This window comes from Chlorocebus sabaeus, chromosome 14, assembly GCF_047675955.1.
Source record: "Chlorocebus sabaeus isolate Y175 chromosome 14, mChlSab1.0.hap1, whole genome shotgun sequence".
In the NCBI taxonomy this organism is placed as follows: Eukaryota; Metazoa; Chordata; class Mammalia; order Primates; family Cercopithecidae; genus Chlorocebus; species Chlorocebus sabaeus.
In genome coordinates this window covers 3,628,112-3,654,538 of record NC_132917.1, presented here as the reverse complement: position 1 = coordinate 3,654,538, position 26,427 = coordinate 3,628,112, and the positions used below count along the sequence as shown (strand labels likewise).

Genomic DNA, 26,427 nt, shown 5'->3' with positions numbered 1-26,427 from the left:
GGTAATCATTAGCATTCCTGTGATCTCCTGGCTTCCAACAAGTCCACTTCTGTCCCACAGGGCCAGAGGAATGGTGCAAACAGGTCTAGGGGGGCCTCTGCCACCACCTTCATGCCCAGTTAGCCCCTTCCAGATTGAGGGATGCCTCCACTTCTATCATCTTCAGAAAAAGAAATGTTACTTCTTTGTGGGCCTCAGCACACAGAATTGACCACTGATAGCAGCAGGAACCACCACATCGCCAGGCACTCTGTGGGCCAACAGCAACCGACATGGGTATTAAAGTGAGAGAGGCTGGTCAGATTTCCACGCAGGCCAGGTAGACTCTTCAATAAGGAATCCATCCAAAGTCATAGGAAGAGCAGGCTGGACACTCAGGGTCCAGCTGAACCCACACAGCACACTCTGCAACCCCTGAGGAATGCATGGTCTCTGACGCCCCACAAAGTCTCCTTAGACAGCTGAGCGCACTTCTTCATCTTCCAGAACGAGGAGAACAAACGCATCTTTGCAGGAGTGTCCTGAAGTTGACACAGCCGACATGAAAGACCCTGGAATAGTGTGGATGCTCAGAAATTGTTGTGCTTGGTGGGCGGCCCAGCGTGGGGATACTTTCCCTGTTTCCGTCAAGTTGTGCAAAGAGGATCTTACGTTACTGTTTAGGGAAGCTCCCCAGGCAGGAGCAGAGGAAGGGAGTAGAGGTAGCAGGGCCCAGGGTGGAGGAATGCTCTGATGGGAGCTGCTGCATAAGACACTAACCAGGGATCCTGCCAGACTCCCTGGTGTGCCAACTCGCCCAGCCTCCCAGGCAGGGGACCCATGGCCAACGGTACCCACCCTCCTGTGCCTCAGTGCTCCTCCTCTGTCAAAGGCAAATAGCCATCGTGCTATCTACCTCCTCCGGCTGTTGTCAGCCTTAAGTGTGCCTGGCACATGGTACGTCCACTTCCTGGGTTCAAGCAATTCCCCTGCCTCAGCCTCCCAAGTAGCGGGACAACAAGTGCCCGGCTAATATTTGTATTTTAGTAGAGATGGAGTTTCATCATGTTTCACCCGGCCAATCAAATCACATCTTAAAGATAGCACACACTGGCCGGGCACGGTGACTCATGCCTGTAATCCCAGCACTTTGGGAGGCCGAGGCAGGTGGATCACGAGGTCGGGAGTTCGAGATCAGCCCGGCCAACATGGTGAAACTCCATCTCTACTAAATAAAAGAAAAAAAAAAAAATTAGGTGGGCGTGGTGGCACACGCCTGTAATCTCAGCTACTCGGGAGGCTGAGGCAGGAGAATTGCTTGAACCCAGGGAGGCGGAGGTTGCAGTGAGCTGAGACTGCATCAAGGCACTCCAGTCTGGGCAAGGGAGTGAGACTCAGTCTCAGAAAAAAAATAAAATAAAATAGTGCACACTGCAGCCTTTCCATTACTCATCAAGAAGTGCAAAATTCTGCTCTGAACCCAGAAGGAGAAAAGAAGGTACACCTCCCACTTAAACCCCAGACCTCCAAGGCCCCAAACTTGCTGGTGTTTAGTTTTGGTGGTAGGTTGATTGTTTCGGGTGTGTTGCTGCTACTGCTGCTGTTGTGTTTGGACTGACACTGAAGGTGTGAGGGAAGTTGGAGACACAGGCTACTGAACCAGTGGCAGGAAAACGTACTGTTGTAAAAGTGGCTCATGCCACGTGATGACAGATGTGTTATTAACAAAAGAGAAAAACCAAGCACCAGTCCCAGGTATAAACCCACGCATGTCCACACACACTTGTATGAGGATGTCTTCAATACCTGCAAAATGTCATCAACTTAAATGTGTATCAACAGGGAAAGGGGGCCATAAATTGGGCCACGATGACATGGCAGTTATTGTTCAGCAGCTAAGAGGGTGGCCTAGGTGTACACGCATCAGCACAGATGGAATTCACAAACACTCAGTGAGAAAAGCAAGTTTAGGGCCGGGCACGGTGGCTCACGCCTGTAATCCCAGTCATTTGGGAGGCCAAGGCAGGAGGATTGCTTGAGCCTGGGAGCTAGAGATCTCATCTCTACATAACATTTAAAACTTAGCTGGGCATGGTGGCACATGCCTGAAGTCCCAGTGAGGCAGGAGGACCACTTGCGCCCAGGAAGTCGAGGCTGCAGTGAGCCATGACTGCACCACTGCACCCCAGCCTGACAGCCTGATCAGAGCCAGATCCTGCCCCACTCCCCCCCAAACAAAGTGCAGAATGTTAAGTGCTTTGTGAAAGTATGTATATAAATTTTAAAATGTAAAATATATATTTATGAACATATGTATATTTAAGTGTATAAAATACATTAGAAGAATTCTCTGCAACGGACTGAATGTTTGTCCCCCACCAAAATTCATATGTTGAAGCCTAATCCCCAAAGAGATGCTATTCGGAGATGAGGACTTTGGGAGGTGATGAGGTCACAAGGGTGCAGACCCCATGACGGGATGATTGCCCGTCGGGAGGAGGTGGGAGATGACCTGCTTCCCCTCTCTTTTCTGTCACCCGAGGGTATCACCGGCAGGTGGCCATCCCAAGAGGGCCCTCACCAGATGCTGGAGCTGCCGCTGTCTCAGGCTCGGTCTCAGGCTTCCAGCCCCCAGAACTTCAAGGAATCACTGTGTTTAAGCTACCACGGTAGCATCTGCGGTATTTTGTGTTAGCAGCCCCGACAGACTAACGCATTCTCCCATCCTACAACAGTGTTAATGCTGGAAAGGGAGGGGGTGGACTGGCACTCAAGTTGAATATGAAAGGTGAACTTCACATTTATCTGTAATGTTACTTTTTCCAAAAAGGAGAAATATATATATCTCTCTCATGTGATTTTATGGTGTGACTATATATACACACATGTATGTGTTGTGTTTCTATGTGTGCACATATACATATGCTCAAGTATAAAATATAAGAAATAGTGCCCCACCCTCTCTCTCCCACGCCATTTCCAAGCCCACCTCTGTTTTCACAGATAATCACATCTCACTGTTTGATGTATGCACCGTCAAACTCTGTTTTACGCTCATAAAATATACATGGATCTCTCTTGTTGCCAATGAATGGAGAGCCTGCTTTTTATTTATTTATTTATTTATTTATTTATTTTGAGACAGGGTCTTACTCTGTCACCCAGGCTGGAGTTCAGTGGCATGATGACAGCTCACTGCAGCCTCGACCTCTTGGGCTCAAGCAATCCTCCCAGCTCAGCCTTCTGAGTAGTGGGGACTACAGGTACACACAGCCATGCCTGGATAATTTTTTTTTTTTCAGAAATGGGGTCTTGCTTTGTTGCCCAGGCTGGTCCTAAACTCCTAGGCTCAAGTGATCCTCCTGCCTTGGCCTCCCAAAGTGCTGGGATTACAGGTATGAGCCACGGTGCCAGGCTGAACTCATTCTAGTAGCCACATAATAGCCCATATCTGGAAAAGCTATAATTTCTTGAGTTCCCTGTCAATCAGTGAACATTTAGATTGGTTATCTCCTCTCCAAACAATACCAGAATGAATGTTTTCTACCTATTTTTTGCCCACTTGTGCAAACGATGTAAATCTGTGAAACAACTAGGTCAAGGCAGGCATGCATTTCAGTGTTTCAAAGATCGGACCTCTGGTAAAATGGTAAGAGCTTTGGCATTTAGTAACTGCGTGATCTAGAAAAAGTTTGATTCACGTTTTCCTTTCTTGTTTTATTTTCACTTTCTCCTGGGGAATAGGTAAGTTAACACTGTAAGGTGCCTTCTCAGGGCCATACATCAGCTTGCTCTGGACCCAGCCAGGTCCTGCCCAGACAGAGAGCAACCACTTCACCAGGGTAACCAGATGGCTGCTGCCCACGGTGGAGGCCTGGAGGCCCCAGCCACAGTCATGCATGCTGTACGTGGGCACTAACTCGATGTGCACCTGTGTTTGTCTCTCCGCGCAGAAGAACTCGCATCTCCACACTGGGTATGACAGAGGAGCAGGACTACAACACAGCTGCCATTTCTTCCCTATGTTCGTCAGCATTTTTTCTATTTTTTTTTAATAAGCTGTCCTGTACTTTTATAATTAGGCAGGTAAAACATTTCCCAGAAAATTCAAGACATAGATCTGTTTTCTTCCCAACACAGATGATGAAATTCACCTTAGCCAGAAGAGCAGTATTTGAGGACCTCAGAATTTTCCCCATGAAACAATACAGTCCTGAATTCTTTGCAGTCCCTGTCTCTGCTATGTTTTGGCGTGAGTTCATGCTGATTTGCATGTCTTCCTAATGTTCTAATATGCTAATTTGCCGGTGCCCATCACGTGACTCCATCCCAAATATACAGATAGATTTTAATCAACACGGCTGCATGAATTTCTCTACATCAACCCTTTACGTTGCAGAATGTCAATTTACAATACCTTTATGAGGTTTTCTGCGGGAGCAAAAAAGTCATCTGTTGCAAATAAAATCTAGACAAAGAAAGAAAGAAGTAAAGATAAAGTAACCATAAATCTGAAACCATTTTGTTTCATTCCCTAGTGAAACATTATGAGATGAAGTAAAAAGAAAACATGAAATCACCTAGGGGAAGTGACAGAATCTGCAGTTAAGCCACGATGCCTTTAAATGCTTCCATTTCATTGCCTGCCTCCTCCTTCATCTTCTCCTCCCACCCTTTTTTCTGATTCTCCTTTACCACCTGGAGGTAAGATCACTAACTTCTCACACTCAGGAAGCAAATAAACTAACTTTTTTTTTTCATGAACCAGAGGTTTTGTGGTACTTTTACAAAGAGAGCAATGACCGAAAAAGCTCTGGGTCACATATGCAGTTGGTGCCTCTGTGTTCTCCCACAAGGGCCACCATAGGTCACCCTGCAGGTGGGCTGTCCTGGTCATTTGTCCACCAAGGCAGGATCATTTTGAGAGTGAGGTTGGTGATACTAATTGTACACCCAGAAAACAAGGTAAACCAGATTTTCCTGAGCAAAACAGGCTGTGACGGTCACCCACCCAGCCCAGGACTCCATGGCCGCTGCAGCCTGGAGGGCACCCTGCCCCAGGCTCTGACTCCAGCCCAGGAGTTCAAAAGGCAGGAAGGACGAGCTGTTTCAGAGCTGCCGGCTGTTTGGGTGGCAGAGCGGAGGGGAGACCTGATGTGCTGGGGTTGACCTGTGCCAGGGTTCAAATGGCAGGTAGGTGGACATATCAGGGTCCCCCTGCTCCAGATCTCTCAGAAGCCTTCGCAGGGCACATGGGGCCTCTCCTACCTCTCCAGACTCATGCTCCCAACTCTCCTCACAAACGCCCGGCGTGTTCTTGAAACACTGAGCCACCTGGAGCACGTGGGCTCCCTTGCTCTCCTCACAGACACCTCTGCCCGAACCACCCTGCACCTCATCCCTGCCCGTCAGCTGCTCTCCAGCGAGTCACCTCCAGTAGCACTCAAGTGGCCCTTCCCCACCCCTCCCACCCCAATCCCCCCAGGCTGCCCATGGCTGGAGTCCACATGCTCCCCCAGCACCCTGGCCTTGTGCCAGTCACAGGGCTGGTCTGGACTTACATCTGTCTCCCTGCTAGAGTGTAAGCTTCCTGGGGGAAGGCACAGGGGCTTCCCTTTCTGTACCAGACACACTGCTTCTGAGCGCAGCCTGCACCCCAGCACCTCTGCACATTATGCTTAATGAGTTCTCCAGGTGACCCTCATTACACACTAGAGCTAGAGGACCTCCAATTTAACTAGACCCAGAGCACCTCTGATCTAACTAGAGCCAGAGGACCACTGATCTAACTAGAGCCAGGGGACATCTGATCTAACTGGAGCCAGAGGACCATCAATCTAACTAGAGCCAGAGGACCACTGATCTAACTGGAGCCAGAGAACCACCGATCTAACTGGAGCCAGAGGACCACCGATCTAACTAGAGCCAGAGGACCACTGATCTAACTAGAGCCAGGGGACATCTGATCTAACTGGAGCCAGAGGACCATCAATCTAACTAGAGGACCACCAATCTAACTGGAGCCAGAGAATCACCGATCTAACTGGAGCTAGAGGACCACCAATCTAACTAGAGCCAGGGGACATCTGATCTAACTGGAGCCAGAGGACCACCGATCTAACTGGAGCCAGAGAACCACCGATCTAACTAGAGCCAGAGGACCACCGATCTAACTAGAGCCAGAGGACCAACGATCTAACTCAATCCAGAGGACCTCCGATCTAACTCAATCCAGAGGACCTCCGATCTAACTCAATCCAGAGGACCTCCAGTCTAACTCGAGCCAGAGGACCTCCGATCTAACTCAATCCAGAGGACCACCGATCTAACTCAATCCAGAGGACCTCCAATCTAACTCAAGCCAGAGGACCTCCAATCTAACTCAATCCAGAGGACCACTGATCTAACTCAATCCAGAGGACCTCCGATCTAACTCGAGCCAGAGGACCTCCGATCTAACTCGAGCCAGAGGACCTCCGATCTAACTCGAGCCAGAAGACCTCCGATCTAACTCAATCCAGAGGACCACCGATCTAACTCAATCCAGAGGACCACCGATCTAACTCAATCCAGAGGACCTCCGATCTAACTCAATCCAGAGGACTTCCGATCTAACTCGAACCAGAGGACCTCCGATCTAACTCGAGCCAGAGGACCTCCGATCTAACTCGAGCCAGAGGACCTCCAATCTAACTCGAGCCAGAGGACATCCGATCTAATTCAATCTAGAGGACCTCCAATCTAACTAGAGCTAGAGGACTGTCAGCCTATCCAGAGCAGAGGACCACAGTCTGTCCTCTAGTGAAACACACAAAACCTAAGGCAGTGTTGTCCTTGCTGAGAATTGTCACCAATTTAAGATACATTCTTTGGAAGTCTTTCTCGCTAACGGGTTTCCTTGGGCAGGCCAACCCTTCAGACTGATTCTTGTTGATTCTTGCATGAGGTTCTCTGCACTGTTCAGTTGTGCCCTTAGCACAGATGCCCTAAATCCTTGTTCTGGCCATGAGAGACCCACTTACTTTTCCTCCTACGGACTCAGATGCCATGTCCGTCAGCTGAGTGAAGTCCAGAAACCGGGTCAGTCTTCCCTCCTTCGGAGCATCAACCATGCTTCCTGGAAAGGAGAGGGCAGCTCGGTCAACCTCGGGGGCTGTGGGAGCGAGTGAGGCCCTGTCTAGGCTCCTGACGCTAAGGTTTGAGACGTTCAAAAGTCAGGCAGTGACAGAACTGGACATACTGTCAACTGGACCTGACAGGTGCCCTCTGCTCGATGAGGTTGAGCTAAAAAGGGACTTTGCATAAATACACTGAAACGGGGAAGGAATTAGAGCATGGCTTCCTTCTAAAGCATTTAAACATAAAATATCACTAACTATACAAACCCTATCGCCACAAAATGCAAAGTTTTCTTTTATTGTTTAAAAGGGAGAGATCATTTAATTTTGAAAAGAATAACTTGCTTTTAATAGTCTTTGAAGCCATTCAAAATACACGTATTGAGACCCTGGGTGGCAGGCCCTGGCTAGACGTGGGAAACAGCAAAGCCCACCCGCCCACAAGAGCACCCCCACGTGGGAACAGACGTCCACCGACGCGCAGGCCAGGCCACGCTCTGGAGCCAGCAAAGACTGAGCCACAGAGACGAGTCCAGCAAGGGAGATTCAGGGCCACGTGGCCATGGTCGATCCTAACATGGGACTTAGCCCAACTCCCCAGCACCCTCATGTTGAGGTTGAGAAAGCAGAGATTTGGAGAAACGGAAAGAGACCATGAGGGAGGCGGGGAGAGTCTGGCCTGACCCCAGGGCCTCCCCGCCCCTAAGCCAAGAGGTGGTCTTTGTTCCTGGCCCTTTTTTCTACCCCTCATGGTGAAAGACAAAAACTACACAAAAACACCTCACTAAGAATTACATGCGTTCACAAAAGAAAGAATACAAACAGTCCACGGACGTGAGAAGTCAGCTCTTCCTTGAAATTACAGGAATATAATTAATTCTAAAATACCATTTTGCCTATGAAACGGACCTTTTTTAAAGCAAACAGGCACTTCCATAGTCCGTGGTGAGGAGCATGAATGGGAACAGCCCCTCCAGGGTGATTTGGTCACACTTGCAGGTGGGAAGGTGCTCCTGACATCCTGATTTGCTGGTTCTTCCCCAAGTCCTGGTGCTGAAGCCCCTGGGCTCACTGGAGTCTCCTCCTCCTGTGCCCTCATCCCCTGGTGATGTCAACCAGAGTCATAGCTCCTAAGATCATCCACACTTCAATTACCCCCAAACGCATAGCGCCTTCCCGACATGAATTTTCATCTGCCAACTCAAGACATCTCCCCTTGGATGTTGAATCAAATCTCAAAGCCGACAGGTTCAAGCCTCAGCTCTGGCTCTCCCTCAGCCTCTCCCATTGCAAAAACATCTCCCCTTGGATGTTGAATCAAATCTCAAAGCCAACAGGTTCAAGCCTCAGCTCTAGCTCTCCCTCAGCCTGCCCCATCGCACTCTCCCACCTCTGGGAGGAGCAGCTCCAACCTCCTGGTCGCTCCAGCAAAAGCCTTGGCGGCACCTTCAGATCCCTTCCTCACACCCACCGTCTGTGCAGCATCCTGTCCACCTGCCCGTTGGACCCAGAACGTGGAATTATCTTTTTTATTTATTTGTTTATTTATTTATTTATTTATTTATTTATTTATTTATTTATTTTATTTTTGAGATGGAGTCTCCCTCTGTCGCCCAGGCTGGAGTGCAGTGGTGTAATCTCAGCTCAATGCAACCTTCACCTCTCGGGTTCAAGCAATTCTCTTGCCTCAGTCTCCCACGTAGCTGGGATTACAGGTGCCCACCACCATGCCTGGCTAATTTTTGTTTTGAGGGTGGTTTTTTGAGATGGTGTCTTGCTCTGTCATCCAGGCTGGAGAGCAGCAGCATGATCTCAGCTCACTGCAACCTCCGCCTTCTGGGTTCAAGCAATTCTCCTGCCTCAGACTCCCAAGTAGCTGAGATTACAGGTGCTCACCACCATGCCTGGCTAATTTTTTTGTATTTTTAGTAGAGACTAGGTTTCACCATGTTAGCCAGGATGGTCTCCATTTCCTGACCTCGTGATCCACCCGCCTCGGCCTCCCAAAGTGCTGGGATTACAGGTGTGAGCCACCGCGCCTGGCCATAATTTTTGTATTTTTAGTAAAGATGAGGTTTCACCAGGTGGCCAAGTTCGTCTCAAACTCCTGACCTTAGGTGATCCACCCTCCTTGGCCTCCCAAAGTGCTGGGATTACAGGTGTAAGCCACTGTGCCTGTCCGGAATTATCTTCTAAACTGTCTGAGAAGGAAGGAAGTATATGAGGGCAAAGGTGAAGCGAAATGGGCCGTGTGCTGGTGACCATTGCTACCACTGGACAGTGGGAACATTCAGGGACCATCTGGTATTTTTACCCACCACGGGTATGTTTGAAATCTTTCACAATCAAAGTCATACACATGGCCAGGAGTGGTGACTCATGCCTATAATCCCAACACTTTGGGAGACCAAGGTGGGCAGATCACCTGAGGTCAAGAGTTCAAGACCACCCTGGCCAAAATGGCAAAACCCTGTCTCTACTAAAATTAAAAAATCAACCAGGCGTGGTGGCGGGTGCCTGTAATCCCAGCTACTTGCGAGGCTGAGGCAGGAGAATCACTTGAACCCAGGAGGCGGAGGTTGCAGCGAGCTGAGATTGCACCACTGCACTCCAGCATGGGTGACAAAGCAAGACTCCATCTCAAAAAAAAAAAAAAAAAGTCATGCACATTATGCATATTACACATTCACAGAGGCAGAGAGGGAGAGAGAGGAGAGACACTGGCACCGTCTCTCTCCTGGGTAAAGAAATATCCCCAACATATGTGCCCCTGCCTGTCTACAAGCTGTCCTTAGCCCAGTCCCAGAACAAGCTTTCAAAAACAAAAGTCATTCCCCATTCACTCAGAATAAAAGCTGCTCTCCTCACCTGTGCCCCAAGCACCTCCCTCACCTAGGGCCCTTTCCCTTCTGTCCTGCCTCTGTGACTTTGCAAAGGTGGTTCCCTCTGCCAGGAATGCTCTTCCCCACACAGCTGTGTGTCTGCTCCTTGCCTCCCTCCAAGCTTTTGCCTGACAATCACCTCCTCAGCAACACGCCCTGACCTCCTGTTTACAGGTCAGCCCTCACACCCCCAGGCATCCCAACACGCCTTACCCGGCCCGCCTTTGTTCCCACATAATACGAGCACACATGCCACTGCTTCTCCACAGTATTTACTATCGTCCAGACGCGGTGGCTCACGCCTGCAATCCCAGCACTTTGGGAGGCCTAGGCAGGCAGATCACCCAAGGTTGGGAGTTTGAGACCAGCCTGACGGATATAGAGAAACCCTGTCTCTACTAAAAATACAAAGATTAGCTAGGCATGGTGGTGCATGCCTGTAATCCCAGCTACTTGGGAGGCTGAGGCAGGAGAATTGCTTGAACCCGGAAGGCAGAGGTTGCGGTGAGCCAAGATCATGCCATCGCACTCCAGCCTGGGCAACAAGGGCGAAACTCCCTCTCAAAAAAAAAATACACACACACACACACACACATATACACACACACATACATATACATATATACATACATATATACACATATACATATACGCACACATATACATATATACACATATACTATATATACACACACATATATACACACACACACACACACACACATATATATACTGCCTTTCCGGATTAGATGCACACTCCACACCAGCAGTAGTTTTGTTTTGTTCACTGGTGTGTCCCTAGTGAACCCCCTAACATTTACCGTGAGTTCACAGGAATGTCGTGCACTGTTCGTAGTTTATCTCATTTCAATCGTCAGAACAACCTGCGATTTTGGTATCATTCACATCCTACGAGTGAAAAGGAAAGCATCTTTGAGAGATCAAGTAAATTGTCAAAGCCCGCAGCTGCAAAGTGAATCATGTGGCCAACTGCGATATATCCAAATGTGACTGACAGCGGAAAGCCCCTAGAAGGGCACTGGAGCACGACGAGTGTCACAGGAGTGTTGGTTCAACAAACTCCACCTGCTTCTGTGCTCATTCATTCAGCAGCGTGTGCAGAGCTCCCGGATGCGCAGACGCCATGCCCAGGGCTGAGCGTGCACATGCTCTTCAGTGGCTCGTGGTGCAGTGGAGGGGACAGACGAGGGGTGACCATCCCAGGGAATGCGGTGACAGAGGGGCCCTCGAGGTGCAGCGGGGAACTGAAGACACACATTCAGTGAGCTCTGCGGGCTCAGGAACCTCCCTTTAGGAGTGGACGCCAGGCCGGGCGGTACAGGGAAGGACAGACAACTCGGCAGGGGAGACCATGGGTGCGGCCATGGAGGCCGGTGGCCTAGGGAACCACAGGGGCTGATGGTGCCTTTGCTGGGACCCACGTTGCCCAATCTGGAAGCCACTGGCCGCACCTGGGTATTTAACAAATTTAAACTTCAGTTACTTGAAATTATATACAACTCCAAATGCAGTTCCTCCTTTGCTCGGGCCACATTTCATGTGCTCCCTAGGCCTGCAGTCTCCCTGCTGAGCAGCGCAGGTCTGGAACAGGCCTGTCATCAAAGAGAATTTTACTGGACTGTGCTGGAAAACCTCCAAAAAGATTACAGTGCAGAGCCCACTCACCACAGTTGCCCACACCATGCAATGCAGAATTTAAAACAGCGCTAAACCGCCACACAGACACACAACCTACAGACTGGCTGGAATTAAAATCGCTTCTTCACAGAGCTCTTAGCAACATTGCGGCCCACTCATCACGGCTGGGTGATGCTACTGTGCGGTGCCCTGTTTGCTGTGTCCCAGCACTAGCCTGGCTGAGCACGGTGGGGAGGCTGTGGGTTGAAAGGTGTACACGCTGAAGCTGCAGCATGAGCAGCTTATAGACTAAGCAGCCTGGCTTTGGCCTGTGGATCTCACCAAGGCCCCGGGCTCCCCCTGCACACAGCTCTTCATCATCGTCCTCTGTTCCATGCAAAATCACGCAGCACCAGGCGGGTCACGGGCACACAGCAGAGGCTTGTCGACGACGTGATACGCTGAGTCATTACGGAACACTGGATACACCAACGGTTCTCTGGAAACAGCTTAACTTTTTCCCCATCAGCTCCAGCAAGCTCACTATGCCCCGGTACAGAGCGCTCAAGCATTTTGCCTAAGTCAATAATGTAATGTTCCCTCCCAGCCACCCCCGTGTGATGTGTGAAGCCAGGGGTCCTGGTAATGTGGGGCATGACCCACTCCGTCTGTATTGACCAGCTTCCCTGGGAAGCAGAGGGCACCGGAGGTACAGGCTGGCCTTTGGTATGTACAGTCTTTCATCTTTTCCTTTGGTGTGCCTCTAATAACCTACACAGAGCATTCCATCTCACACGCATGTAGCAGAGGCTGTAAATTCAACAGAGAAAGAGATCGAAAGAAGAGAAAAGCATTTACACCCTTTCTCAAGGTACCAGGAGCCTCCACGCTTCATTCTGTGTAGCCCCACCCCACTGAAGCTCACACTCAACTTAGACAGTAAAACACTTCAATTTCACCCAGAATCCCATGACTGGGTATATACCCAAAGGAATATAAATAGTTCTACTATAAAGATAAATGCACGCGTTACGTTCATTGCAGCACTATTCACAATAGCAAAGACACGGAATCAACCCAAATGCCCAGCAATGATAGACTGGATAAAGAAAACGTGGTACATATACACCATGGAATACCATGCAGCCGTAAAAAGGAGTGAGATCATATCCTTTGCAGGAACGTGGGTGCATCTGGAAGCCATTATCCTCAGCAAAATGCAGGAACAGAAAACCACACACCACATGTTCTCACTCATAAGTGGGAGCTGAACAGTGAGAACACACGGACACAGGGAGGGGAACATCACACACTCAGGCCTATCAGCAGGCTGCGGGGAGGAAGAGCGTCAGAACAAATAGCTAATGCATGTGGGGATTAATACCTAGGTGATGGGTTGATCTGTACAGCAAACCACCGTGGTTTACCTATGTAGCAAACATGCACATCGGCACATGTATCCCAGAACTTAAAATAAAATTTTAAAAAAACACTTCAACTCAGTACTTCAAAAAAAAAAAAAAAAGGGAAAAGAATGCTCCCTCTGGAAATGTTTCTCTTTGGGAAATAAATAAATAAACGGCTCATCTTCAGAAAACATTAGTCAGTGTAGTGATGCCGTCTACAGCCGATGCCGTCAAGCAGACAGGACCTTTCCAGGATCCGTCCCGCTGCCACAGGCGTCACCAGGGTCAACAGGCAGGCTGGCTCATGAACCCTGTTATTCAAACGGGGTGAACACACTCCTCAACCTCATTACAAATATTTTCATATATAAGTATATATTTATATATATTTGAAGTGCCATTTGTGGTACCTCAGAAGCCATAACTGTTTTCAAGACTAAGTTTGGTTTTTCAAATGAAATCTAGCATTTGGAAACATCTAGTTTGGGGGGGTTTTGGTTTTTTTTTTTTTTTTGGAGACAGAGTGTTCGTTTGTTGCCCAGGTTGGAGTGCAGTGACACGATCATAGCTCACTGCAGCCTCAAACTCCTGGGCTCAAGTGATCCTCCCACCTCAGCCTCTGAGTAGCTGGGAGTACAGCTGGCACCACCACACCAAACCACAGTTTTACATTTTTTGTAGTGACAGGGTCTCACTATGTTGCCCAGGCAGGTCTTGAACTCCTATTTTGAAGTGATCCTCCCACCTGAGCCCCCCAAAATGCTGGGGTTACAGGCATGAGTCACAACACCTGGCCAGAAACATCTGCCTTAATTGGCAGAAATAAATTTAAATTGGGGTGAAAAATTCTCCACAGCCTTTGTCCTTAGGCTTCCCACGAGTCGATGTCCACTCACTGGCCCCTGTGCCTGCAAGCTTCTCTAGAGAACGGGAGTTGCAAAGGGACCTTTTCAGCAGCTTCCAAGAAGTATTTCCTTAAACTGTTTTTATTATTCTCTTGGCCAAGCTCCATCTGCAGTTGAGACTCTGCTACTCAAATGTGCTTAAAATGTGTTACCTTGAGATAAAAGCAACACAAACAGACCCTTGTAAAATCCTGCTGAGGAGGCACCATAGAGATAAGTTTCAAAGGCACATTCACCTCCGGTTGAATAAACTGCTTCCATTTAATAGAAGCAGCAGGGTGGCAAAGTGGTGGCAGGGGTATAAAATTCAGCCACCGTTTGCTCTGCAGCCACTCATATCCTTTTCTACTACTTTGTCTTTAGGCAAAAAAGACAGACCTTTAACTAAGAGAGATGCTCCACCACACGGGGCTGGGCACGAGCCTCACGTGGTTTGGTGCCAGCAGTGGTTGTCTATGTGTTCCATGGTCGCACTGACACAGGAACCACTTGCCATACGTGGTATTTAAATTGAAATCTAATGACATTCAAAATCCAGTTCTTTCAGTCATGTGCACCACATTTGACGTGCTAGGAAGTTACATGTGGCTGATGGCCACTGTACTGAACGGCACAGAAGAGATTTTCCATCATTACAGCAAGTTCTATCAGACAGCGCAGGTGTGTGGTTTTACAAAGCATATCCTTGTGCATGTTATAGAAAAGGATCCATTATTTCAATATCCTTTCTTATTAATGACCTTAGACGTAACACCAATTTTTAGCAGTGATCCTAGAAATTTTCAATAGCCATTCATCAATGTAGGAAACCCTCAATCACACTGCAAAACCATCTATTGGGCTACTTACCATTGACGACCCACCTGCGCCAGGCAGATACTGTTTCTGACATAGAGTCTTTTTTTCCAACTTTTATTTTAAGTTCAGGGGTACATGTGCAGGGTGTGCAGGTTTGTTCCATAGGTAAACATTGCCATGGTGGTTTGCTGCACAGGTCATTGTCAGGCCTCTGAGCCCCAGTCAAGCCATCGCAGCCCCTGTGACTTGCACATATACGCCCAGATGGCCTGAAATAACTGAAGAATCACAAAAGAAGTGCAAATGTCCTGCCCCGCCTTAACTAATGACATTCCACCACAAAAGAAGTGAAAATGGCCAGTCCTTGCCTTAAGCGATGACATTATCTTGTGCCTGGCTCATCCTGGCTCAAAAAGCTCCCACACTGAGCACCTTGTGACCCCCACTCCTGCCCGCCAGAGAACAACCCCCCTTTGACTGGAATTTTCCTTTACCTACCCAAATCCTATAAAATGGCCCCACCCTTATCTCCCTTCGCTGACTCTCTTTTCGGACTCAGCCCGCCTGCACCCAGGTGATTAAAAAGCTTTATTACTCACCCAAAGCCTGTTTGGTGGTCTCTTCACACGGACACACATGACAATCATCCCATCACCTAGGTATTAAGCCCAGCACCCATGAGCTATTCTTCCTGATGCTCTCCCTCTAACCACCCTCCGACAGGCCCCAGTGTGTGGTGTTCCCCGTAACACGTCTATGTGCTCTTGTTCAGCTCCCACTTATAAGTGAGAACAGGCGGTGTTTGGTTTTCTGTTCCTGTGTTAGTTTGCCGAGGATAATGGCTTCCAGCTCCGTTCATGTTTCTACAAAGGACATGATCTCGTTCTTTTGATGGCTGCATAGTATTCCATGGTGTATACGTACCATGTTTTCTTTATCCGTCTATCATTGATGAGCATTTAGGTTGCTTCTATGTCTTTGCTATCATGGATAGTACTGCAGTGAACAGGTGCCTGCATGTGTCTTTATAATAGAATGATTTATATTCCTTTGGGTATATACACAGTAATGGAATTGCTGGGTACAATGGTGTTTCTGCCTCTAAAACCACCTTACAGTGCAGGCACCATGTTTCCATACTCCCCATGGAAAGTGAACTCATGTCTTCCTCTGACTCCGAAGCTAGTGCTCTTCCACCACACTGGACATTGCAGCCTTGCCAGGCCCCCTGGTAATAAACACTTTGCAGGTCTACATCCCCTCACCACTGCAGCACGAAGCAGCTTCAGACGTTACATAAGTGAACAAGGGCGGCCGTGTTCCAGCGAAACTTTATTTATGGACACTGAAATTTGGATTTCATATCAGTTTTATGTGTCATGAACTATTCTCTTTCGAGAGCAGGGTGACTGCAAGCTACAAGAATGGATTGTACTCAGGTAAGGCACACCCTAAATACCCTGGGCTGATCACCATCCATTATATACACATAACACACTTTCACATGTGCCCAATACATTTGTAAAATAAAAAAATGTATATATAAAGAATATCAGGGGTTCTTCGTGCTGTAACATAGGTTCTGCTGCAGGTGGTGCCTTGAAATCAGTCCCTACATCTCATCAGCCATTAATTCCTAAAGCATCGACTTGCGACTAGGAATGTGCTAATTGCAAATAACCTGCCTGCAGGGCCTTAGAGTGAACACTTCCGCCTGTGGTGGGCAGGATGTTCTCCAGGATGCGCGCTCCCTAATCCTGAGACCTGTGTATTTCTCGCCATATATGCAAAGCAGAATTTGCAGACACAGTGAAGCCACAGATGCTAAGCTGGGCCTGGGTAATTCTGGGTGATCTGGGTGGGCCCAGTGTCATCACACAACGCCTTAAAAGCAGGCGACTTTCTCTGTCTGGAAACAGAGAACCGTGGAGCAGAAAGGGAAGTCAGAAAGAGCCCAAGTGTGACTCTCAATCAGGCTTCGAAAGAGAGACGCCACATCATGGCCGAGCTCTGAAGCTCAGGGTTCATGGGCAGAGACGTAAGAGAGGCCTTGGGAGGCTGGGGTGGGTCCTCCCGCTGCCAGCAAGGACAGGGAACCTCAGGGAGCTGGATTCTGCCCACAACCCCAGCAAGGCTGATGAGGATGCCCCCAGAGCCTCTGGGGGGAACTCAGCCCACTGTGTTTTGATTTCAGCCTCATGAAACCCAGAGCAGAGGGATCCAATGAGCCTACCTGGAGGTCTGCCAAACAGACCATGAGATCAGAAAGCTGCATTCTGTAAGACGCTAAGGACCTGTACTAACAGCAACATGAAACTGTAATACATACACACCTGAAGCTTTTCATCCAAACTTCTTAACAACCAAGAAGAGCTATCGACACTACCAAAGTGAAAGGCGTGGTCGGGGAGGTGCTAAGAGGTTTGGGCTCAGGGGGCAATGACCCTTGACAGCTTCCCAAAGCAAAGACTTGCAACATCTTTTGTGCCCGGTTCACAAGCCCAGGACACGTAACCCGAATTCCAGGGAAGAGCCCCAGTGCTGGTCTGTTTCTCTGGAAACACCCATTCTTTTCCCTCCAGCAGATGGTCCTGGGCCCCAAGCATTTCTCCTAGAACATCAAGCTGCTCTTGTTTCACAGTAGATACAGCCCAGGTAGCAGCCCCCACAAGCCAAGCTTAATTAAAGCCTTCTCTGAATCCCCACTTGAGGCTTTTCTGCCAACGACCCTGCAGCTAAATGCTTGGGTGTGTTAAGGTCAGATCCCTGGCATGGTTTTCAAAACATGTGTACTATGAGCCAGGAGCAGAAGGAAGAGAACTGATGTCTCTAAGCATCAACTCTACAGCTCCGTATTTGTTCTGGTGTCCCTCGTACTCCAAGCCTTGGAGTCGCACATGATTATACCCATTGCTAAGAAGCTCAGAGACGGGGCGGAGGCTCTCGCCCAATGGCATTCAGCTAATGAACAGGGAGCGGGACGGGCCGTGAATGCAGATGAATTGGACCCCAGGCCTGTGCTGTCTGAAACCACAGGCCCTCTCACTGTATTATGGAAAAAAAACAGTATTAGATATGAGTTCTAAATTTCTCTTCAAAGAATCAATATGTCAGTATGTTCAATTCTTTGCCTTCTACTTTTAAACTTAACTTCCTCATAAAGCAACCTTTTTTGATCACCTGCTCGGCCCCGACTTATTCTCCACCCTGACTCATTCCGATTTCCTGCTCTGCCATAACCATTTATCCCACCAAACCACTCACCCCATCACTCTCTTTAAATTAGCCAGTAGGAATTAGTTTAGCCTGTGCTGTCTAACCCTAGCCAACAGGGGAATCCCACAGCAGCAGGGGCCACGTGATCAGGAGTAAGAACCCCTTCCCCTCCCTTGTCCAGGTGTGCGCTCACCACTGCTCCATCTGTGAGGGCGCACCCTTCTATAGAAGTACATTGTCTTGCTGAGAAGAAAAAATATATATATATTCAAGTGCTGTTTCTTTTGCGGCACTGAAACTTTATTTATAACAACAGTAAAGGCAGCTTTATCTCCCCAAATATTGCAAAATTTATCTGTGTTCTCCCAATGTCTTAGCCTATTTGTGTTGCTGTGAAGGAATGCCTGAGGCTGGACAATTCACAAAGAAAACAGGTTACTTGGCTTACGGTTCTGCAGGCTGCACGGACAGCACGGCACTAGTATATGCTTCCAGCGAGGGCCTCAGGCTGCTTCCACTCGTGGTGGGAGGTGAGGGGAGCCCACCTGCAGACACCACAGGGCAGGAGAGGAAGCGTGGGACGGGGCGCCAGGCTCTTCCTAACAAGCAGCTCTCACCGGACCAACAGAGCAAGAACCCTCTCAACACCTCCAGAAGGGCACCAAGCCGTTCACGAGGGATCCGCCCCCATGACCCAGACTCCTCCCACTGGTCCCCACCTCCAACACGGCGGGGGGGGGCGGCGGTCAGATTTCACCATGAGGTCTGGGCGGACAAACATCCAAACCATAGAGGCCTCCAGGCCACAGCACAGGCCCAACCAGTGTCTGCTATGAAAAGGGCTATGACATGTCTGCCCTTTCTGTTCATAAAATAGCCAAGGTCTAGGCAAGAAAGGAGGGAGCCATGCAACCTCAGCTGAGGCCACCAGCTCACCATCTCACAGCGCTCAGATGGCCTGTGGCAGCTGCTGCTGAGCCCACTGCTACAACCCCTCCCATTGCCTGCTCAAGGGAGCCCTTAAATACATTTTCTGCTGTGGCTGAGACCAGACCCAGGGTCAGCTCTGATGTTTGAGGAACATGCTAAAGCTTTGCCTGCAAATTTCAACTTAATCACCGCAAATGAGGAGTATTATCATGAGTTACAGCAAGGCGAGGAGGCAATGACTGTCTAAAACAGAATCATGAAATTTCATGCAGTCAAGTCGTGCTCACGCTATTTTTTCCTTTGGGATTAGCCTTAAAATAAGAAAAGGCATGACCAGGCAAGTCTAGGAAGCACAGGAAAGAGAGCCCTTCCTCTGACAAGCAGCGAAGGCTGTGCTGATGGCAGACTTACTCCCTCGTAAAGAAGGAAACCTTCAGGGACTTTGTCATCACTGTCGATAGTTCCGAAGAAGCCTTTGGCCAAAAGTATGAGATTTATGGTGAAATAACAGAAGCGGTTTGTTCAAGTTTGGGACAAAACTAGAGTGAGCTTGAGCAGGGACTCTGAGCAGCCCAAGGTCAACTGCACAAGACCCCTGGCCACCACCAACTGTTGGTATATGTTTACATTTAGTTCTACGTTGTGACTCTTCTTTTGAATATAGGTTTACTTCACCATGGCCTTAGTTCTTTAGATTTTTTCTTTTTTTTTTTTTTTTTTTTGAGACAGGGTCTCACTCTGTCGTCCAGGCTGGAGTACAGTGGCGTGATCTTGGCTCATTGCAACCTCCACCCCAACCCCATCCTGGGCTCAAGCCATTCTCCCACGTCAGCCTCCCAAGTAGCTGGGAGCACAGGCACACACCACCATGCCTGGCTATTTTTTTGTATTTTTGTTGCCCAGGCTGGTCTCAAACTCCTCAACTCAAGCAATCCACCCATCTCGGCCTCCCAAAGTGCTGGGATTACAAGCATGAGCCACCGTGCCCAGCCTCTTTAGATTTTTCTTTAAAAAAGACCAAAGTCACATGATTTGAAACCAAGCAGAGCAGAGACTGGGGCCCAGAAGCCTGACTTGCCTCTAGGGCCCCTGCGGGTGTTTGGGCCACACCCGATACCAACACAGTTCGACAGCACAAAGTGGTATCTGCCACCGTCTACCCTCTGTCACCTTCCAAGTGTCGAACGTTCATTGCATTACTGAAATTCATCTCTGTCACCCTATTCTTTTGGCAAAGCCAACCTTAAAGATAGCAAGGTATTTAAAACCACACTCCAGCTCACCCAGGAGTCAGAAATCCAGTATTCAGAAATGGATCTCTTGCTCCCCAGAAGCCAGCCAAGGTCCCATAGTGCTTGAGTGCCAGCTCAGAGAGAATGTATAGAGGCCTGAGGTAGAGACGGAACTTTCCAGAGATTGGCTGTGCCTGTATGATGTCACAAGGGTTGCAGGGAGATGGAAGTAAGAGGGGGAGCAGTCCCTACCCGGAGAAGCTAAGCAGGCCTCTGCAAAACACTCGCACATGGCCCGAAGCCAGGCTTGGTCCCTGCTGGTCCCAGGGCCCTTCCCTGCCCCTAACAAAGCTGCCTCCGGCCACTGGCCTGGGCCTGAAACCCCCACCTTCCTGGTCCGGCCAGTAACCTGAGTTAAAATTTTGTCTCTAGACGTCACCTATTCACTCATCATTATTAATTCAGAAAACACCGAGCACACCCAGCAGTGGGTTCTGACCTACTAGAGAAGACAGGGGCCCCTGGGAGAGTTTGGCGAGGGCGCCTCCGCCCCAGAAAACAGCAAACACACACAAAATTGTCATGGGATTTAAAGAAGCCCACAAATGCTTAAGAAAGGACACCTTGCCAGGCCGTGGCATCCAAAACACCACACGCCCCCGCGTGCCCAGGTCCCACTGTCTACGGAAGAACTTCCCACGCAGAAGGAAACATCTGAGCCTGGCTTCGAGGTGCAGTAACAGATGTTGCCTTGCTTCGCCACAGCCACCCTGCGGGCAAGCTCTCCACTCCGCAGATGAATCAGCTGGAGCCCTGGAGGCAGGAAAGCCACCGGAGGTCAGCTGTGCAGGGAGGGGCCGAGGTCACCTGTGCAGGGAGGGGCCGAGGTCAGCTGTGCAGGGAGGGGCTGAGGTCACCTGTGCAGGGAGGGGCTGAGGTCAGCTGTGCAGGGAGGGGCTGAGGTCAGCTGTGCAGGGAGGGGCTGAGGTCACCTGTGCAGGATGGGGCTGAGCTGGAAGCAGAATGCCAGCCCAGCAGGTGGCAGGCACAGGGGCTCCAGAAAGACAACCTGAGTCCCAGGGAGACCCATCACCCACAGGCTCCTTCTGTCCTTCCTGGCTTTTCTTTCCCCAGGGCCTGACCTGGCCTTCTCCTCCTAAGCTCCAGCTTTCCCAGAGGAAAGCAAAGCCATTTGAAAGGCTGGCTCAAGGCCACCTCCGGGAACCCCACCCCCAACCCCAACCCGCTGCCCAGCTGTAGTTAGGATGCGTCTGGCGCCTGTTGTCTGATCTCAGCTCCCCGGGCCTTCGAGTCCATGTTTACACATCTGTCTCCCCATCCAGATGAAATTCGTTAAGAACAGAACCACATCCTACGCTGCCTTCCGTAGCTGACTGTATTTTAATGAATTAACGCATGTGGCCTCGTCCCTGGCAGTTCTTGTCACCCGTGACCTCCCTGCCACAGCAGCACAGCGCCCCGCTCGCTGCCTCGGATCAGTGACAAAGCTCACGGTGCGGAGAACAGAAGGGCCAATTTTTTTCCTTGTAGTTTCACTAAGCCTAGGCTGTGGCACAGATAAAGCCATGGCACCCTGACCCCTGCCCTCCACACCCTGACCTCTGCCCTCCACACTGAGCTGGCTCCTACAATCTAATGCGCTTCCAAATCACCTAGGAGCTGGTGAAAGCACAGATTCTGAGGCTGAAGATCTGAGATACGGCCTGAGGCTTGAGATTTCTCTAAGCTCCAGGGCGATGCTGGGGCTGCTGGGCCTTAGCCAGAGGTTGGGCACAGGGCTCTGCCGCTAGCTGTCCCATCTGACATGGCAGCCACTAGCTATGCTAAATTCAATACTACTCTAACACTAAAATCAATTTAATTTAGTGAAGTTAAAATTTGGATACTTTGTCTCATGAGCTAAGTTTCTAGTACCCAAAAGCCACATGTGGCACTGGCGACAGGCTGGGCTGCACAGCTACAGAAATTTCCATCGTGGCACAGCAGACGTCCTGTGGGCCCATCTGTGGGGTGGGAGGAGAACAAGAGCTGGCAGAGGTGGTCCCGGAGCAGGGGCCTGAGCCAGACATGAGGCTGTTCTTGGAGCTCTGTAGGGGCTTCAACACTCCCGCCTTGGTCCTGCCAAGACATGAGGATTCTCCTGGAAAGGGCTGGAGCGCCCTCAGAGGGATGCCGCCATGCACGGCCTCGCCGGGCTCCCAGGAGGCAAGGAGATCAGCCTGCAGTGATGGCTGACCCGTGGCATACAAAACCACACATGCCCCCCACCTTCCAGGTGCGGGCTCCCTGGATGGGCTCCTCCAACCCCTGTGCAGCCCCTGGCTGAAGCGGATGTCCCGCTCACTAGCTAGGGACCTGATGTTGGGGAAATGTCCGCTCTTCAGGCACAACAACCTCACACCTCTTCCCCCCGCCCCATTCCAGTGGGAGCTCGCTGGCTCTGCTGATAGCAGGCCACCCAACGCCCCGCCAGAGTGGGCAACAGGCTTTGCAGTGCTCCAACAGAAGCACAGGGGCAGCACTCAGGGGCAGTGCTCGGGGCTTGTCTTCTGGTTCCAGTTGCAAGAGGCTAGTGGTTTCCTTAATGCTGTCCCTTTAATTAGGCAAATACTTAAAACTTGTCATTCTAAGGCTGGGCACAGTGGGCCATGCTTATAATCCCAGCACTTTGGAAGGCTGAGACGGGAGGATCTCTTGAGCCCAGGGGTTTGAGACCAACCTGGGCAACACAGTGAGACCCCCATCTCTGAAAAAAAAATTTCATTAGCCAAGCATGGTGACACACAGCTGTAGTCCCAGCTCCTTGGGAGGCTGAGGTGGGAGGATCGCTTGAGCCCAGGAGTTCAAGGCTACAATGAGCTGTTATCGCACCACTGCTCTGCAGCCTGGGCAGCAGAGTGAGATGTTGCCTCAAAAAACAAACAAACTAGTCATTCCTTTGATAGTCACATGAGCTGTGCATGTTTTCCACGTTGCCCACCCTCATACAACACTCTTGGGACACACGTGCCAGCCTGGGCAGGGTGACTTCAAGGTGCTGGGCCCTGTCCACCTGCATCCATGCCCGATTCTTCTCCCCGAATGTGGGTGGAGCCCAGTGGCTCACTTCTAGTGAATAGGACACAGCAAAGGTGATGGATGTCACTTCCCAGGGCGAGGTTTCGGAAGCCTCTGACTTACGTCTTGACTCCCCCCCACGGCCCCCGCCTTTTCTCCTTTATTGCCCTGAAGGAGTGGCTGTCAGCTGTCAGTGCAAGCTGCCCTGCAGAGAGGCCAGCAGCCAGCATAGAGCTGACCCCATCAGTGATCTGGGGAGTGCATGAGGAAGCAGATCCTGTCCGCAGAGGGAGGAGAGCAGCCCACGGACACCTCGACTGCAGGCTGAGAGAAGGTCCAGGGAGCGCCTCAGGCACTGACCACAGACACAGGGAGGTCACGGATGCTGCTTTAAGCCTCTAACTCATGCTAGCTTGCTGTTCCACATTACACAGCCAATGCAAAGTGCTTCTTATCCATGGCAACCTTTGCCTGAAAACAGTCATGCGGTCCTCTTTTTGCGCCTTCCAGGCAGAGTTGCAAATGCCCTGTCTGTGACACGACCCCAGGGAAATGGGGCATGAAGTCCAGAACTGACTGAGAATGCGTTTCTTCCCCTCAGCTGAATGGAATCACACAGAAAAGACAGTCACGTTTCCTGCGCACCCGAGGGTTCACTGAGAGTCACACGCACTGACTGTGTCATCCCAGAGCTGCTGGCAGTGTCTGGCTCATGACAAGTGCTCAGGGAGTGTGTCTTGAGCTCTTCAGCTTCCATCAGACAATAACCTGAATATGTGGGTCGGACGAACTAGCTTTCATCTAGAAAAAGCACAATGCTAAGGATCGAGCTTGGGCAACCTCCTAGATGGCCCCAGCGATCCTCACCTCCTGGCACTCACATGGTGGTAAAGCCCTCCCATGCTGAGCAGGGCCACCCAGTGCAGCCAGCAGGGCCTTACAGAAATGACAGAGTGTGGTTCCGAGGCTGCGCCATCAAAGCCACTGCAGCCACTGCTTTTCCTCCCATGTGGGGGATGCAGCCACAGCCACAGTCCACCACCTCTCCTCACGCCCACACCTCCTTGCAGTGTGACTTTGCAGCTTCTCCCATCAAGGACTTTTGGATCACTCACATGGAGGGAAGCCAGCTGCCTTGTCACAGGGTCATTCCGCAGCCCTCTAGAGAGGCCCACGTGGCAGGACCCAAGCCCTCCTACCAACAGCAGCAGTAACTCGCAGGCGCGTGAGCCGACCACCTCGGAAGCTGGTCCTCCAGCCCAGTCAAGCCTTCGGATGAGACTGTGGCACTAGCAGATGTCTCGAGTGCAATCTCTTGAGGCTCCTTGAGACAGAACCACCCAGCCAAGCTGCTCCCAAGTTACTGGGCCACAGAAACTATGCAAGCTAAGATCTATTAATCATGGGATAATTCGTTACACACCCATAGATGATGAACCCAGGCAGGAAAGCCTGAAGAGGGATGAGGGATGAGAAAGGCTTAGAATAAGACTGAGGGCTGCAGTGCAGGGGTAGCAGGAGTGGGAAAGATACACAGGATATGTTGGAATAGGCTTGGCTGTCACCAGAGTCTTCCCTCAGCTCTGCCACACACCATCACGGCCCACGGGATGAGGGAAATGAGGTGACCTTGAGGTCATCAAGGATGAGCAGAGCATCTTGGTATGGCCTGGCAGCACCCTCATGGTACTTGAGCCCAAGAGCAATGCCAGAAACTGTCTTCTTGACACCCACTGGTGCCACAATCTCCCAACTAACCCTGATGGGATTTTTTTAGCAAAAGGACCTACCCCAGCTCACAGTGCCCGGCACACCTTCCGGGAAAGAGGCAAGGGCTGGATCGTAGCTGGCAGGAGGCAGGTCCACTTGGGCCACCAGGCCTTCAGTTTAACACATGCCCAGTCCTCGCCGATCACCTGAAAGCCCTTCCCTCTTCTCCCCAAATCCTGCCACAATGGATGTCTGTCCTGATTCTGGCCACATCTGAACTTCCTTCACACAAGTGGCACACTGCAGACGTGGCCACAGTCCCTCACACCCCTGTGCAGTGGACTCCACAGCTTCTCCCGTCCTGGGCAGAGTCTATTTCCTCACCCCCTGGGCTCACCTCATGACCGACTTTGGGCACAGAAGGAGACAGAGTGATGCTCCAGCTCTGAGCTGAGGCTTCAGGGGGCCCCGTGTGCACCCACTCTTGCTTTTTGAAGCGGCACCAAAATGCTCCCAGCCTGCAGACATGCTCAGGCCAGTTACTTGAGGTGAGAATGTGCAGGCTGCAGTCAGGCCTCCCAGCTGAGGCACTGGAGACCAGCCACCCCACCAGCTACCCAGAGACACCAGAGTGAGCCCAGCCAGGACCACAGGAACTGCCCAGCTTAGCTCCATCCAAATTGCTGACTACAGAGTTAAGATTAATGGTTAAATGGATGATGATTATTTAAAATCACAAAGTTTTGGCCAGGCATGGTGGCTCACACCTGTAATCCTAGCGTTTTGGGATGCCGAGCCAGGCCAATTGCCTGAACTCAGGAGTGCAAGACCAGCCTTGGCAACACAGTGAAACCCCGTCTCTACTAAAATACAAAAAATTAGCCAGGCGTGTGGCACGCATCTGTAGTCCCAGCTACTCAGGAGGCTGAGGCAGGAGAATCACTGGAACCAGGATGTTGCAGTGAGATCAGGCCACTGCACTCCAGCCTGGTAAACAGAGCAAGACTCCATCTCCAAAAAAACAAAACAAAACAAAATTACAAAGTTTTTGAGGCGGTTTGTTACACAGCAAAAGCTAACTGATACATGATGTTTGGGGTAGCTCCGTCCTTAAGAAACACATTTTCTTCCCATAGAAATGGAAAAATATGTGCTTCCCAGCCTCCTTTGTATCTAAGGCATGGACGCACACAAGGCTTCCACGTATAATTGTGCAGAGTGTAGCTCTGTGAATAGTGGCTCTGGATTTGTGCAGTGCACGACCTGTGCAGGCCCACAAAATAGCCCTGAGCTCTAGGTACCAGACAGACCAGCCCCCAGGCTCTACATAGGAAGCTAGAGAAATGCAAACACAGCAGCACAGTCGCTTCCACAGCAACAGCTGGCAGCCTAGCAACCACTGCCTCTGCTGCCAGCAGCGGAGGGGCCCTTGCACGCCGTGGTCGGCCGCATGATCCATGGACTTTGTTCCCTTCCACACGCACCGAGGCAGAGCTCCGGGCCTCCCAGAATTCCTGCGAGCTCCCAAAACGCTT

General features: G+C 50.4%; 1 protein-coding gene across 1 annotated transcript in view; it reads right to left on the bottom strand.

The window, feature by feature from the left end:
- The window catches only part of ALLC (allantoicase), a 44,240-nt gene extending 23,990 nt beyond the window's left edge, over positions 1-20,250 (bottom strand). Inside the window, exons 1-3 of the mRNA XM_007971597.3 lie at positions 20,156-20,250; positions 7,002-7,096; positions 4,397-4,447 (exon numbers count right to left, since the gene is read on the bottom strand). Coding sequence (XP_007969788.1) covers positions 4,397-4,447; positions 7,002-7,091 — 141 coding nt within the window. The 5' untranslated portion in view covers positions 7,092-7,096; positions 20,156-20,250. The remainder of the gene's footprint in view (positions 1-4,396; positions 4,448-7,001; positions 7,097-20,155) is intronic.
- Between the last annotated feature and the right edge of the window lie 6,177 nt (positions 20,251-26,427).